The 15,946-nt window shown below is 44.7% G+C and overlaps 1 protein-coding gene across 3 annotated transcripts in view; it reads left to right on the top strand.

Annotated features, from left to right (window-relative positions):
- Positions 1–15,946, top strand: part of rps6ka1 (ribosomal protein S6 kinase a, polypeptide 1) — a 120,180-nt gene that overhangs the window by 90,145 nt on the left and 14,089 nt on the right. For all 3 annotated transcript variants that reach the window (XM_024146220.2, XM_024146221.2, XM_024146219.2), the window contains 10 exons: positions 2,648–2,728; positions 2,959–3,038; positions 3,528–3,634; positions 4,612–4,649; positions 5,232–5,374; positions 9,641–9,711; positions 10,618–10,706; positions 10,889–10,953; positions 11,737–11,839; positions 12,073–12,203. In XM_024146220.2, the coding sequence (XP_024001988.1) occupies positions 2,648–2,728; positions 2,959–3,038; positions 3,528–3,634; positions 4,612–4,649; positions 5,232–5,374; positions 9,641–9,711; positions 10,618–10,706; positions 10,889–10,953; positions 11,737–11,839; positions 12,073–12,203 (908 nt within the window). The remainder of the gene's footprint in view (positions 1–2,647; positions 2,729–2,958; positions 3,039–3,527; positions 3,635–4,611; positions 4,650–5,231; positions 5,375–9,640; positions 9,712–10,617; positions 10,707–10,888; positions 10,954–11,736; positions 11,840–12,072; positions 12,204–15,946) is intronic.

Genomic DNA, 15,946 nt, shown 5'->3' with positions numbered 1-15,946 from the left:
TGCACGACTCCAACACAGAGGTGGAAAAAGTACTCCAATTTCATACTTGAGTACAAGTAAAGATACCTTAGTTAGACTTAGATGGAACAATTTCCTTTTTTATTACTTTTTTTGACAGCCATGGGCACACTCCAACACTCAGACATCATTTACAAAATAAGCATTTATGTTTAGTGAGTCCACCAGATCAGAGGCAGTAGGGATGACCCGGGATGTTCTCTTGATATGTGTGTGAATTTGACCTTTTTCCTTTACTGCTAAGCATTCAAATTGTAACTAGTACTTTTGGGTGTCAGGGGAAAATGTCTGGAGTAAAAAGTACATTTTCTTTAGGAATGTAGTGAAGTTAAGGTAGTAAAAAATATTAAAGTACAGATACACCAAAAAACTACTTAAGTAGTACTTTAAAGTATTTTTACTTAAGTACTTTACACCACTGCTCCAACGCCATCATTAAGTTTGCAGATGACACAACAGTGGTAGGCCTGATCACCGACAGCGATGAGACAGCCTATAGGGAGGTCAGAGACCTGGACAACAACCTCTCCCTCAACGTGATCAAGACAAAGGAGATGATTGTGGACTACAGGAAAAGGAGGGCCGAGCACGCCCCCATTCTCATCCACAGGGCTGTAGTGGAGGAGTTTGAGACCAAGTTCCTTGGTGTCCACATCATCAACAAATGAACATGGTCCAAGCACACCTAGACAGTTGTGAAGAGGGCACAACAAAACCTATTCCCCCTCAGGAGAGTGAAAAGATTTGGCATGGGTCCTCAGATTCTCAAAAGGTTCTACAGCTGCACCATCATCGAGAGCATCCTGACTGGTTGCATCACTGCCTGCTATGGCAACTGCTCGGCCTCGGACCGTAAGGCACTACTGAAGGTAGTGCGTGCGGCCAAGTACATCAATGGGGCCAAGCTTCCTGCCATCCAGGACCTCTATACCAGGCGGTGTCAGAGGAAGGCCCTAAAAATTGTGAGACTCCAGCCACCCTAGTCATAGACTGTTCTCTCTGCTTCCGCACGGCAAGCGGTACCGGAGCGCCAAGTCTAGGTCCAAGAGCCTTCTAAACATCATCTACCGCCAAGCCATAAGACTCCTGAACAGCTAATCAAATGGCTACCCAGACTATTTGCATTACCCACCCCACCCCCCCTCTTTTACGCTGCTGCTACTCTGTTATCTATGCATAGTCACTGTAATAACTCTACATGTACACATTACCTCAATTATCTCGACTAACCGGTCATACTTTAGCCCAATTTGGTAAAATACCAAGTCTATAAGGGCAGAGGGAAGCTGAGGGTTGGGATGTGGAATTGGAGACAAGTGGAAGTGGAGTTGCTGGGCGAGGGACAGAATGACGATTAAAGTAAAAAAATTGGGTCAACCTTTTTTAATTATTTTTAAGGTCTGCACATTGACTGTACCGGTACCCCCTGTATATAGCCTCGCTATTGTAATTTTAGTGCTGCTCTTGAATTATTTGTTACTTTTATTATTATTTTTTTTTTCTTTTTCTTAACTGCCTTGTTGGTTAAGGGCATGTAAGTAAGCATTTGACATGTACCGTACCAGTCAAAAGTTTGGACACACCTACTCATTCCAGGGTTTTCTATATTTTTACTATTTCCTACATTGTAGATTAATAGTGAAGACATCAAAACTTTGAAATAACACACACAGAATCATGTAGTAACCAGAAGTGTTTGACAAATCAAAATGTATTTAATATTTTAGATTCTTCAAAGTAGCCACCCTTTGCCTTGATGACAGTTTTTATTTTGTTTTTATTTTTTCTTCCTTTTTTCCCTTCAGTTTATTTTAGTAAATACTTTCTTTACACTTATTTTTCTCAACTGCGTTGTTGGTTAAGGGCTCTGTATGTAAACATTTCACCTGTTGTATTTGACGCACGTGACTTAACATTTTATTTGTTTTTCTCCTATCACGGGAAACGACACTGAGGCTACACATTCACGGGATTGAAAACATGTTGTGAACTCAGAGGCCTCCCACATCAAACGGACCCTGCTCTGGCGCAAACACGAGTGGTTGTGTTCTTAGCGAGGGCTCGTTCTCACCTCTTTCATTTGCAGACGGGTCGTTTTGCACTTGCTACTCCACGTGTCCGTTTGCTTTACACTTTGCGCCCCCCCCCCCCTCCCCCCACTGTTTGTTTTGATCTTGTTTCAAGGCTTTGAGAGTGAGAAGAAATCAACCATTTTTCAGTTGGTGTGTAGCTGTTGTGTGCTGTGGTCTGCTGCTGTGGGATCTACTCCACACTAGACGTCAACACCCTGACAGTTTCATAGATTAGCGTTCCAATGTAATTGCGTGGTGAAAATTGGTCAAACTTTGGTTTCACATGGCACTCGACAAAGGATATTTTCATTATTTCTGTTTGTTAGATGAATTGATTGAACCATTTTATGGCCTTCAGACAAGCATTGATTATTTGGTGTTTTGTATTGAATATATCCCATTAAAATACCAATGGTGGCCTGTTGGCGTTGATTCAGGTCATGTCTCAGCCTTAGGCCCCCGGTTCCAAACCCATCTGTTACTGAGCCAAGGCTATAGTAAGGTTTTGAGCTAACCTCATGACAGTGCTGACACGGTGTGCCCCTCACCTCCCACAGTGAGAGACCGGGTGAGGACCAAGATGGAGAGAGACATCCTGGCAGATGTCAACCACCCCTTTGTGGTCAAACTCCACTATGGTGAGTAACAACCAGAGCTAGGTTCAAAACGTAAAGTATATGAGAAAGAAAAGCAGGTCTGGTGATAACGCCATGACACCCTACAGCTATTAACTTCGCTCGGTGTCAGCGCTCATCAAGGGCAGTCATTGTTTCATTGAAGGGCAACAACTTTGGTTGTTCTAGGTTTGTCAGACAAATGGATTTTTAGCACTACTCCTAACCACATGTTTGTGTGTGTGTGCATCCAGCATTTCAGACGGAGGGAAAGCTCTATCTGATCCTGGACTTTCTGAGAGGAGGCGATCTCTTCACCAGGCTGTCGAAAGAGGTGTGTTCTTAGTCTTGTTCCTGATGGACATTTTATGTCTCGTTCTCTCTAATCATAATCCTGTCTGGACTCATACGTTTTTTTTCTCTCTCGCTCTCTCTCCTCTGTCTCTCTCGCTCTCTCTCCTCTGTCTCTCTCGCTCTCTCTCCTCTGTCTCTCTCGCTCTCTCTCCTCTGTCTCTTCTCGCTCTCTCTCCTCTGTCTCTCTCGCTCTCCTCTCCTCTCGTCTCTCTTCGCTCTCTCTCCTCTGTCGCTCTCTCTCTCCTCTGTCTCTCTCTCTCTCCTCTGTCTCTCTCTCTCTCCTGTCTCTCTCGCTTCTCTCTCCTCTGTCGCTCTCTCTCTCCTCTGTCTCTCTCGCTGTCGCTCTCTCTCTCCTCTGTCTCTCTCGCTCTCTCTCCTGTCTCTCTCGCTCCCTCTCCTCTGTCGCTCCCTCTCCTCTGTCTCTCTCTCCTCTGTCGCTCGCTCTGTCTGTGTCTTGTATCGTTTCCAGGTGATGTTCACAGAGGAGGATGTGAAGTTCTACCTAGCAGAGTTGGCCCTGGGCCTGGACCACCTGCATGGCCTGGGCATCATCTACAGAGACCTCAAACCTGAGAAGTAGGTGGAGCCTCAGCGAAGGGCAGCTAGTCCTGGCTAGCTTAGCGTAGCAGCATCACACATCCTAGCATTGCCTTCCTATTATAATAATAAATGCCATTTAGCAGACGATTTTTATCCAAAGCGACTTAACCATATGTGTGCAAACTGAGCATATATTTTACATGTGGGTGGACCCAGTATCATTGTGATGAAAGTGCCATGCTCTACCAACTGAGCTGGAGAGGACGACTTCCTGAGACCTGGGGTGTATTCACTAGGAACCAAACGGAAGCAAATAGAACTAATTCAATTTGTCCAATAGAAACTCTTGTTTTCATAGCAAAACACAACCGATTGCAACTGTTTGGACTAAAGATTACGCCCCTTATATGCTATGCTATTGTAGCCCCGACCCACAAATGTCTGGGTTTTGGTGTTCTTTTCTATAATGAGAGGGAAATTGCGATGCAGAGTGCTTCTCTGTTGTCTCTTATGGACGTCGCTATATCCATTATATAGAAACCAGGAAATGTCACTGCAGTGTAATTTAGCCCCATAGTGATAACATGAATGAACCCCCATCAGAACTGAGAGGACTGAATGCGCAACAAGAGTGATCATCACATCTGGTCTTGAGCAATGGGATCTTAACATGACATATGAGAGGATGAGGATGAGAAAGCTAGTATGCACAGACAGATTACACACGTTTTATCTCTTGTGGCATATACAATTCTGATACACTGAGAGGGGACATGTTGCTTTGGCCAGCCCTTTTGCCATTACATTTTTAAAAATTGTGAAGATGTGCTACTAAATGCTTTTTGTTTTGTCTACAGAGTGTTTTTTGAACTCTCTCGGTATTCTAGACTCTTAATGCCAGGTTATTTGTACCAGTCTGTGGTTGTGACAAAAAAATGTTTGTCTACCTCTTTATCCCAATATGATAGTCCTACACACCTCCCACTAACACCTCTTCTCATTATATTTTCTAGCATTCTACTGGATGAAGAAGGCCATATCAAACTCACAGGTACCCCCCCCACACACACACACACACACACACACACGCACTTCCCTCCCCCCACACACTTCCCTCCTCCTGTTGACCTTCCCCCATTAGTCAGTGAGTCGCCAAAGCCTTATCTGTCCCCGTGTAGATAACTTCTCCGTGTGTGAGCCTATATATCATTACCTAGAGGTTAATTATGTTTCTCCTGCATCTTATCAACCCTATAATCGCTCCCTCCTCTGTCGGCTGTTTACCTTTTGGGAGTTCACACACGTACACAAGCATCAACGGTGACCTTGAATATATGTCACGGTGCGATGTATTAACGAATATGAATTATGAGGCCTTTGAATACCCGCACGAGTCATGGAGGCATCAGGAAGTGTTACAGAAAGTTTCCCCTGATAGTGGCCCGATATAATCCCCCACTATATACGCACCCTGGGCCCTAGTTGTAGGCTATAGACTAGTTATAGGTCAGGTCATATGGTCAGGAACAACTCCTACACCTGTATGCCTGCCTGTCCACTGTGTATTCATGATGTGTGTTTATAATAGTACCGGTAGTTGAATAGTGACTGACTTGTGGTGTTTACACCCCAGATTTTGGCCTGTGTAAAGAGGCCGTTGACCATGAGAAGAAAGCCTACTCCTTCTGCGGTACGGTGGAGTACATGGCACCAGAGGTGGTGAACAGGCAGGGCCACATCCACAGTGCAGACTGGTGGTCGTTTGGGGTACTGATGGTGAGTCATCGTATCTCATTTCAAATCAAATGTTATTAGTCACATGCACGTACATATACAACAGGTGTAGACCGTACAGTGAAATGCTTACTTACAAGCCCCTAGCCAACAATGCAGTTTTAGAAATACGAATAAGAAATAAAAGTATCAAGTTGTTAAAGAGCAGCAGTAAAATAACAATAGCGAGACTATATACAGGGGATACCGGTACAGAGTCAATGTACCAGTATCGACCGGTTAGTCGAGGTAAGTTGTATATGTTGGTAGAGTTATTAAAGTGAAGATGCATAGATATAACAGAGAGTAGCAGCGGCGTAAAAGAGGGGGGGATGCAAATAGTCTGGGTAGGCATTTGATTAGATGTTCAGGAGTTATTTTTATTTCACCTTTATTTAACCAGGTAGGCCAGTTGCGAACAAGTTCTCATTTATAACTGCGACCTGGCCAAGATAAAGCGAAGCAGTGCGACAAAAACAACAACACAGAGTTACACATGGAATAAACAAACGTACAGTCAATAACACAATAGAAAATTCAAAAGGCACTCGCACATCTGAGCAATCCTTTTGCAGATGCATGGTAACAGTTGGACAAGATGAGGGGAAAAAGGAAACCGCACACTGCTCTTGATTGTATCACTGATCTTCAATAAGCCTCCAGTTGAAGTCGGAAGTTTACATACACTTAGGTTGGAGTCATTAACTCGATTTTCAACCACTCCACAAATTTCTTGTTAAATAACTTTGGTTTGGCAAGTCGGTTAGGACATCTACTTTGTGCATGACACAAGTAGTCTTTCCAACAATTGTTTACAGACAGATTATTTCACGTATAATTCACTGTATCACAATTCCAGTGGGTCAGAAGTTTACATACAGTAAGTTGACTGGGCCTTTAAACAGCTTGGAAAATTCCACAAAATGATGTCATGGCTTTAGAAGCTTCTGATAGGCTAATTGACATCATTTGAGTAAGACTCCAGCTTCAGTGATTTTTGCTATTCGTTCCAGTCATTGGCAGCAGAGAACTGGAAGGAAAGGCAGCCAAAGGAGGTGTTGGCTTTGGGGGTGACCAGTGAAATATACCTGCTGGAGTGCGTGCTACGGGTGGGTGTTGCTATGGTGACCAGTGAGCTGAGATAAGGCTGGCTTTACTTAGCAAAGACTTATAGATGACCTGGAGCCAGTGGGTTTGGCGACGAATATGTAGTGAAGGCCAGCCAACGAGAGCATAGAGGTTGCAGTGGTGGGTAGTATATGGGGCTTTGGTGACAAAATCGATGTCACTGTGATAGACTGCATCCAATTTGCTGAGTAGAGTGTTGGGAGGCTATTTTGTGAATGACATCGCCGAAGTCAAGGATCGGTAACATAATCAGTTTTACGAGGGTATGTTTGGCAGCATGAGTGAAGGAGGCTTTGTTGCGAAGTAGGAAGCCGATTCTAGATTTAGTTTTGGATTGGAGATGCTTAATGTGAGTCTGGAAGAAGAGTTTACAGTCTAACCAGACACCTAGGTATTTGTAGTTGTCCACATATTCTAAGTCAGGAACCGTCCAGGGTAGTGATGCTGGACGGGCGGGCAGGTGTGGGCAGCGATCGGTTGAAGAGCATGCATTTAGTTTTACTTGCATTTAAGAGCAGTTGGAGGCCACGGAAGGAGAGTTGTATGGCATTGAAGCTCGTCTGGAGGTTTGTTAGCACAGTGTCCAAATATGGGCCAGATATATACAGAATGGTGTCGTCTGCGTAGAGGTGGATCAGAGAATCACCAGCAGCATGAGCGACATCATTGATAAATACAGAGAAAAGAGGCGGCCCGAGGATTGAACCCTGTGGCACCCCCATAGAGACTGCCAGAGGTCCAGACAACAGGCCCTCCGATTTGACATACTGAACTCTATCTGAGAAGTAGTTGGTGAACCAGGCGAGGCAGTCATTTGAGAAGCCACGGCTGTTGAGTCTGTCGATAAGAATGGGTTGTGACAGTCGAAAGCCTTGGCCAGGTCGATGAAGATGGCTGCACAGTACTGTCTTTTTTCGATGGCGGTTATGATATTGTTTAGGACCTTGAGCGTGGCTGCTATGCACCTATGACCAGCTCTGAAACCAGATTGCATGGTGGAGAAGGTATGGTGGGATTCGAAATGGTCTGTGATCTGTTTGTTAACTTGGCTTTCGAAGATTTTAGAAAGGCAGGGCAGGATGGATATAGATCTATAACAGTTTAGGTCTAGAGTGTCTCCCCCTTTGAAGAGGGGGATGACTGCGGCAGCTTTCCAATCTTTGGGGATCTCAGACGATACGAAAGAGAATAGGCTAGTAATAGGGGTTGCAACAATTTTGGCGGATAATTTTAGAGAGGGTCCAGATTGTCTAATCCAGCTGATTTGTAGGGATCTAGATTTTGCAGCTCTTGCAGAACATCATCTGTCTGAATTTGGGTGGAGAAGCGTGGGCGGCTTGGGAAAGTTGCTGCAGGGGGTGCTGAGATGTTGGCCGGAGTAGGTGTAGCCAGGAGGAAAGCATGGCCAGCCGTAGAGAAATGCTTATTTAAATTATCGATTATCGTAGATTTATCGGTGGTGACTGTTTCCTATCCTTAGGATAGGTGCTCTTATTCTCCATGGACTTTACGGTGTCCCAAAACTTTTTGGAATTAGTGCTACAGGATGCAAATTTCTGTTTGAAAAAGTTAGCCTTTGCTTTCCTAACTGACTGAGTGTATTGGTTCCTGACTTCCCTGAAAAGTTGCATATTGCGGGAGCTATTCGATGCAAATGCAAAACGCCGCAGGATGTTTTTGTGCTGGTCAAGGGCAGTCAAGTCTGGAGTGAACCAAGGGCTATATCTGTTCTTAGTTCTACTTTTAAGATGGTCAGGAAAGCACTTTTTAAAGAGCAACCAGGCATCCTCTACTGACGAGATGAGGTCAATATCCTTCCAGGATACCCGGGCCAGGTTGATTAGAAAGGCCTGCTCGCTGAAGTGTTTTAGAGAGCGTTTGACAGTGATGAGGGGTGAAGGTTTGACCGCAGACCCATTACGCGCGCAGGCAATGAGGCAGTGATCGCTGAGATCCTGGTTGAAGACAGCAGAGGTGTATTTGGAGGGCAAGTTGGTCAGGATGATATCTAAGAGTGTGCCGTTGGTTACGGATTTAGGGTTGTACCTGGTAGTTTCCTTGATAATTTGTGTGAGATTGAGGGCATCTAGCTTAGATTGTAGGACGGCCGGGGTGTTAAGCATGTCCCGGTTTAGGTCACCTAACAGTACGAACTCTGAAGATAGATGGGGGGGGGGATCAATTCACGTATGGTGTCCAGGGCACTGCTGGGGGCTGAAGGGGGTCTATAATAAGCGGCAACGGTGACAGACTTGTTTCTGGAAAGATGGATTTTTAAAAATAGAAGCTTGAATTGTTTGTGCACAGACCTGGATAGTATTATGGCTTGGTGGTAGAAGCTGTTTAGAAGGCTCTTGGACCTAGACTTGGCGCTCCGGTACCGCTTGCCGTGCGGTAGCAGAGAGAACTATGACTAGGGTGGCTGGAGTCTTTGACTATTTTTAGGGCCTTCCTCTGACACCGCCTGGTATAGAGGTCCTGGATGGCAGGAAGCTTGGCCCCAGTGATGTACTGGGCCGTTCGCACTACCCTCTGTAAGGCCTTGCGGTCGGAGGCCGAGCAGTTGCCATACCAGGCAGTGATGCAACCAGTCAGGATACTCTCGATGGTGCAGCTGTAGAACCTTTTTGAGGATCTGAGGACCCATGTCAAATCTTTTCACTCTCCTGAGGGGGAATAGTTTTTGTTGTGCCCTCTTCACGACTGTCTTGTTGTGCTTGGACCATGTTCGTTTGTTGTTGATGTGGACACCAAGGAAACTTGAAGCTCTCAATCTCCTCCACTACAGCCCTGTCGATGAGAATGGGGGCGTGCTCGGTCCTCCTTTTCCTGTAGTCCACAATCATCACCTTTGTCTTGATCATGTTGAGGGAGAGGTTGTCCTGGCACCACACGACGTAGTCTCTTGGGTCATATTCATTAGTCCACAACATAGTAAAACACTTTGCAAATGAAAATGATCATTAGCTGTTCAGGTAGTTCCTGTTTGTCTGTTTTCTTCCATTTGAACACAACCCTTGTAATGCAGACAATCAAACAAACATGAATATGATGTGTGTGTTTGCGTCAGAGCCCTAGAATAGAATTGAATGTCGAAGGCATGGTGGTTTTAAAAATATGGTGGTTGTATTTGTTTCACAGTTTGAGATGCTGACTGGATCGCTACCGTTCCAAGGAAAGGACCGCAAAGAGACCATGAACCTGATCCTCAAGTAAGTAGACACAATCACAGGCTAGTGTCTGTATGCAGTTAACCCACTCTTCCCCAGACGCCGATGACGTGGATGTCGATTAAGGCAGCCCCCCCTTACCTCTTTGATTCAGAGGGGTTGAGTTAAATGAGGAAGACACATTTCAGTTGAGTGCATTGTTGTACAACTGACTAGGTATCCCCCTTTCCCTATTCCTTAATTATCAGGGCCCGTATCCACTAAGCGTCTGAGTCGGAGTGCTGATCTAGAATCTGTCCATATAATCTTATTCATTATGATCTAAAATACAAATCCAGCCTAGGTCAGCACTCCTACTCTGAGACGTTGTGGATATGGGCCCAGAGCTCTACTACACTAAACAAAAATATAAACGCAATATGTAAAGTGTTGGTTGTGTGAGCTGAAATAAAAAATCCCAGAAATGTTACGTACACACGAAGTGTATTTCTCTCAAAATGTTTGCACGACTTTGTTTACATCCATGTTACTGAGCGTTTCTCCTTTGCCAGGATAATCCATCCACCTGACGGGTGTGGCATTTCAAGAAGCTGATTAAACAGCATGATCATTACACAGGTGCCCCTTCTGCTGGGGACAATACAAGGCCACTAAAACGTGCAGTTTTGTCAAACAACACAATGCCACAGATGTCTCAAGTTTTGATGGAGTGTGCAATTGGCATGCTGACTGCAGGAATTTCCACCAGAGCTCTTGCCAGAGATTGAAATGTGAAATTGTTGCAGACTGCATTTTATATTTTTGTTCAGTATATTTATTTAGCCTGGTTGAACCAGACTGAAAGCTGCGTTCAGGAAAACAATGGTGAACGTTCCCGCAGCGTTGAATCTGGATAAACCAGGCTACTATTTATTAGCCTTTTGGATATAACAATGTCTCCCCCTGCAGGGCAAGATTGGGAATGCCCCAGTTCCTGAGTTCAGAGGCCCAAAGTCTCCTCAGAGCTCTGTTCAAGAGGAACCCCACCAACAGACTGGGTGAGTAGTCCGTAACTATACAGTATGTACTTACCCACTAGCTAATGACAAGCTAATTACAATGGTTGTTCCACTAGTAAAGTAATTACTTTGGTATAATAAGGCCTATTTTATGTTAAGCATAGAGCTTTTGCATAGGTTGTATGCAGTAATCCATACAAACGGTGTGATTGGTTTGACAGGGTCGGGGGCGGACGGTGCAGAGGAGATCAAACGCCACGCTTTCTTCTCCACCATAGACTGGAATGTGAGTGGCACCTCTTCTGACACCTTGTACTACATTTCTATCAGGGAATCAGATTATCATTCAATGAGCATTTTAAAAGAAGCCATGTTCTTCAGTAGTTCCCAAGTCACCATTGCTTTAGCCAGGGGTGAAAGTAAACCGGTCAGCTACGGAGTACCGGCAAAATAAATAGTGGGGGTACGCTGTACCGATAAAACATGAGTCAATCACAATAATTTCCACAAAAGTGGCAAGAAACCTGTAGGCTATTACACCATTTATTATTACCGCCTGTCAGTTCAATGAGAAATTAGCAAATGGAGTTGAAACGGGTGGTTCGACGTGAACACTGAATGAATTTTGCAAAGGCAGAGATGACTCACCAAGACGTGCACGAGCAGCAAGACGCATCAATCAGGCCACAAGAATAAGCCTATTATGACAATTGCCGAATGTCATTACACGTTTTGGTGTTTTGTAACCGATGTCTCTTTCTATTCTGTACATGGCAGGTGCACAGTGCACTGTTTGAATGCTGGGATTAGTTTAGAGTGGAGGAACATGCACAGGGAGCCTACTTTTTGTTGTGATTTGTTTGACAATCAGATGAAAAGCATCATGACTGGTTGGGTTTATACCACATTAGGTAATGCTGTAAATTTTTACAGTTAAAAGGGACATTTATCCTATTAGGCCCATAAAATAGCTTGTGCACACAAAGGTCTCGTACCAGTTAGAAATTTAAGTCTACAGGACTTTCACCCTTGGTTTTAACCCCTTCAGAAACTATTTTAACCCTTTCAGAAACTGTTCCGGCGAGAAATCCRTCCCCCGTTCAAACCGGCGGTGGCCCGACCGGACGACACCTTCTACTTTGACTCAGAGTTCACCTCCCGCACACCCAAAGGTAAGAGGTTAAAGTTGACAAGAGTAACTTGTCCTAGCATGACAACAGGTCTGACTGAATCAGACCACACTCTATCATATCAATGATAATGAAATATGAAAGCTGTAGCAATCCTAAAATGGTTGCTGTTTGTATGTTGCTTACATCGCCTTGGAGCAAGGCAGTCTATCGTGAAGTGTGTATGTGTGCGCCTGTGTATATGACCTTGTGCTCTCTCTCTGACCTCTCCCCAGACTCCCCAGGCGTTCCACCCAGTGCCGGAGCTCACCAGCTCTTCCGGGGCTTCAGCTTTGTCGCCCCGGCCATGCTGGAAGAGGAGGGATCATTGGAGCCTGCCAAGCCTGCACCACACCCAGTGGTTCAGGTCAGCTGTCAGTCACAGATGGGACAAAGCCACTCAAGCCCCTCCCATATCTCCTATAAGAATAATAGAAGGTTACATATATTTCCACAAGGGACCATTTGTTTCAAACCAAATACAAGAAAGAATCCAGAGAGCTCTCCCACACACAGCCAGGTTTTGGGGCCAGTTACCTGGTTCAGATAGAGCCTTACACTGGACTAAAAAGCTATGTCAACAGAGTTTTTCCGTTGGGCAAGCTTTTCAAATCAAGTTTTATTTGTCACATGCGCCGAGTACAACAGGTGTAGATCTTACCCGTGAAATGCTTACTTACAAGCCCTTAACCAACAAAACAGTTTAAAAAAAGAGTTAATAAAATATTCACTAAATAAACAAAAGTTTTTAAAAATCTAATCAATCAAAAAGTAACAATAACGAGACTATATACAGGGGGTACCGGTACCGAGTCAATATGTTGGGGTACAGGTCAGTTGAGGTAATTTGTAAAGTGACTATGCATAGATAATAAACAGCAAGTAGTAGCAGTGTAAGGTGGTGGTGGGGGGGGTCAATATAAATAGTCTGGGTGGCCATTAGATTAGTTTAGTTGTTCAGCAGTCTTATGGCTTGGGGGTAGGGAGCTGTTTAGAAGCCTCTTGGACCTAGACTAGGCACTCCGGTACGGCTTGCTGTGCGGTAGCAGAGAGAACAGTCTATGACTTGTGTGGCTGGAGTCTTTGACAATTTTTGGGGCCTTGCTCTGACACCGCCTGGATGGCAGGAAGTTTGTCCCCGGTGATGTACTGGGCCGTACGCCCTACCCTCTGTAGCGCCTTGCGGTCAGATGCAGAGCAGTTGCCATACCAGGCAGTGATGCAACCGGTCAGGATGCTCTCGATGTTGCAGCTGTATATCTTTTTGAGGATCTGGGGACCAATGCCAAATCTTTTCAGTCTCCTGAGGGGGAAAAGGTGTCGCGCCCTCTTCACGACTGTCTTGTTGTGTTCGGGCTATGATAGTTTGTTGATGTGGACACAAGTTGATGTTAATGGGGGTTTGTTCGGCACTCCTTTTCGTGTAGTCCACGATCAGCTCCTTTGTCTTGCTCACATTGAGAGAGGGGGGTTGCCAGGTCTCTGACCTCCTCCCTCTAGGCTGTCTCATCGTTGTTGAGTCGCAGCAAACTTAATTTTGGTGTTGGAGTTGTGCTTGGCCACGCAGTCATGGGTGAACGGGAAGTACAGGAGGGGACTGAGCACACACCCCTGAGGGGCCTCAGTGTTAAGTATCAGCGTGGCAGATGTGTTGTTACCTACCCTTATCAACTGGGGGCGGCAAGTAAGGAAGTCCAGGATCCAGTTGCAGAGGGAGGTGTTTAGTCCAAGGGTCTTTAGCTTAGTGATGAGCTTTGTGGGCATTATGGTGTTGAACGCTGAGTTGTAGTCAATGAATAGTGTTCCTTTTGTCCAGGTGGGAAAGGGCCGTGTGGAGTGCAATAGAGATTGCGTCATCTGTGGATCTGTTGGAGTGGAATGCGAATTGGAGTGGGTCTAGGGATTTTGGCATGATGGTGTTGATGTGAGCCATGACCAGCCTTTCAAAGCACTTCATGGCTACTGACGTGAGTGCTACGGGGCGGTAATCATTCAGGCAGTTTACCTTTGCTTTCTTGGGTACAGGGATTATAGTGGTCTGTTTGAAACATGTTGGTATTAGACTCGGCCATAGAGAGATTGACAAAGTCAGTGAAAACACTTGCCAGTTGGTCTGTGCATGCTTTGAGTACACGTCCTGGTAATCTGTCTGGCTCTGCGGCTTGTTAACCTGTTTAAAGGTCTTGCTCACATTGGCTACAGAGAGCGTGATCACACAGTCGTCCGGAACCGCTGGTGCTCTCATGCATGCTTCGGTGTTGCTTGCCTATAAGCGAGCGTAAAAAGCATTTAGCTCGTCTGGTAGGCTCGTGTCACTGGGCAGCTCGCGGGTGGGTTTCCCTTTGTAGTCTAATAGTTTTCAAGCCCTGCCACTGTCAGAGCCGGTGTAGTAGGATTCATTCTTAGTCCTGTATTGACACTTTGCCTGTTTGATGGTTCGTCGGAGGGCATAGCGGGATTTCTTATATTCAACCGGATTAATGTCCCGCCCCTTGAAAGCGGCATGCTCTAGCCTTTAGCTCAGTGTGGAAGTTGCCTGTAATCCATGGCTTCTGGTTGGGAAATCCGAAGTCCGTACGGTCACTTTGGGGACGACGAAGTCGATGCACTTATTGATCAAGCCGATGACTGAGGTGGTATACTCCTTCACTACTATTCTACAATGTAAAAAATAAATAAAAACCCTGGAATGAGTAGGTATTCAAATGTGTTCAGGATGAATCCAATTCACCTAAATAGCACTGTAACAGTAATCAAAATGCAATCTATACGCATATACACTGGAAGAATTTAGACAAGATATACTAAGAATGATATGTACAGCAGTAGATATTACATTGAGCTATGTCAAGTGTATATTTGTGTGTGTATAAATATGCGGTGTGTATAAACAGTAGTGGTGCGTGGGTAAAATCACTGGGGAAGCCAAGCCAGGAAAAAATTGCCATATTACAAACCATGTGTTGTGATAATTGCGTTGTTTGCACTGCAATCTGTTCAGTCATATACCTTGCCACCGTGATATATAGGCCTAAAGGCCGAGACAAGAAGAAACAGTGGTAGTAATAAATACAACCACACCTTTGTTTCATCACAAAACCGGAGAGCAACCTCTATCCAGTGTAGTCCACAAAGCATATTGCATGTAACAAACAGTTACATGACCTACAGCATGGTCAAGCAAGTTAAAGTTTTCAACGTTTTCGGACTGCTAAACAACTATTGATGTAGAACCACGGAGAGTTTTACCGCAAGTCGCAAAGAAAACAGGAGCTGCTGCCACTATTCCAACCAGCACCATTTCAACTTTAAGATTTCATCATCATCAATGCTTAGTCAACTAAAAGATACCAAAAATGATTTAGTCCAATCAACATAAGATAAATAGTGAGCTCCAAAGTATTGGGACAGCGACACATTTTTTTGTTTTTTTGGCTCTGTACTCCAGCAGTTTGGATTTGAAATGATACAATGACTATGAAGTTAAAGTGCAGACTGTCAGCTTTAACTTGAGGGTATTTTCATCCATATCTTGTGCGCCAGGACCATTCACAGTTGCGCTCACTCAGTTTAGCTCAACGCTGATTGGCTACTATTTTATAAAAAGAATTATCAAGGGAGGCCATATGCTTGATGGCATTCAATGCTGCGGGCGGCAACAATATCATACTCGTTTTGACCAGACAGCATTAGATAGATGGGCTACACATACTGAGATAGAGGGGTGCTGTTTCGCTCGTTCTGATGCTTTTTGATATACAAACTGAAGGAAAATTATGAAACGGATAGACGAGAGATACATTTTATTTATTTGTCCATTTTTGGGGCAAGCCTGGCTTCCCTTGGCATCTATGAATACACGCCACTGAAACAGTATAACTAAATACAAAGAAGAAATATTAAAATGAGTTATGTCTGGAATGCAGTTTACAGTAAAATACTGAAATGGGAAGTGTCCAGTGGTTCAATGTCTCTATGACGTGGGACAGCAGCGTTGGCTATGTGTGTCTATGTGTGTGTGAGTTGTGAGTTCATCACCTGGTAGATGGCTGTTCAACCGTCTGATGCCTGGTAATAGAAGCTGGGGTTTTTTTTCTCTCGGTCTTGGCA

Source organism: Salvelinus sp. IW2-2015, unplaced genomic scaffold, assembly GCF_002910315.2.
Source record: "Salvelinus sp. IW2-2015 unplaced genomic scaffold, ASM291031v2 Un_scaffold16326, whole genome shotgun sequence".
Classification (NCBI taxonomy): Eukaryota; Metazoa; Chordata; class Actinopteri; order Salmoniformes; family Salmonidae; genus Salvelinus; species Salvelinus sp. IW2-2015.
Note: the sequence above shows the minus strand (reverse complement) of the source record. Positions and strands in the feature narration are given on the sequence as shown.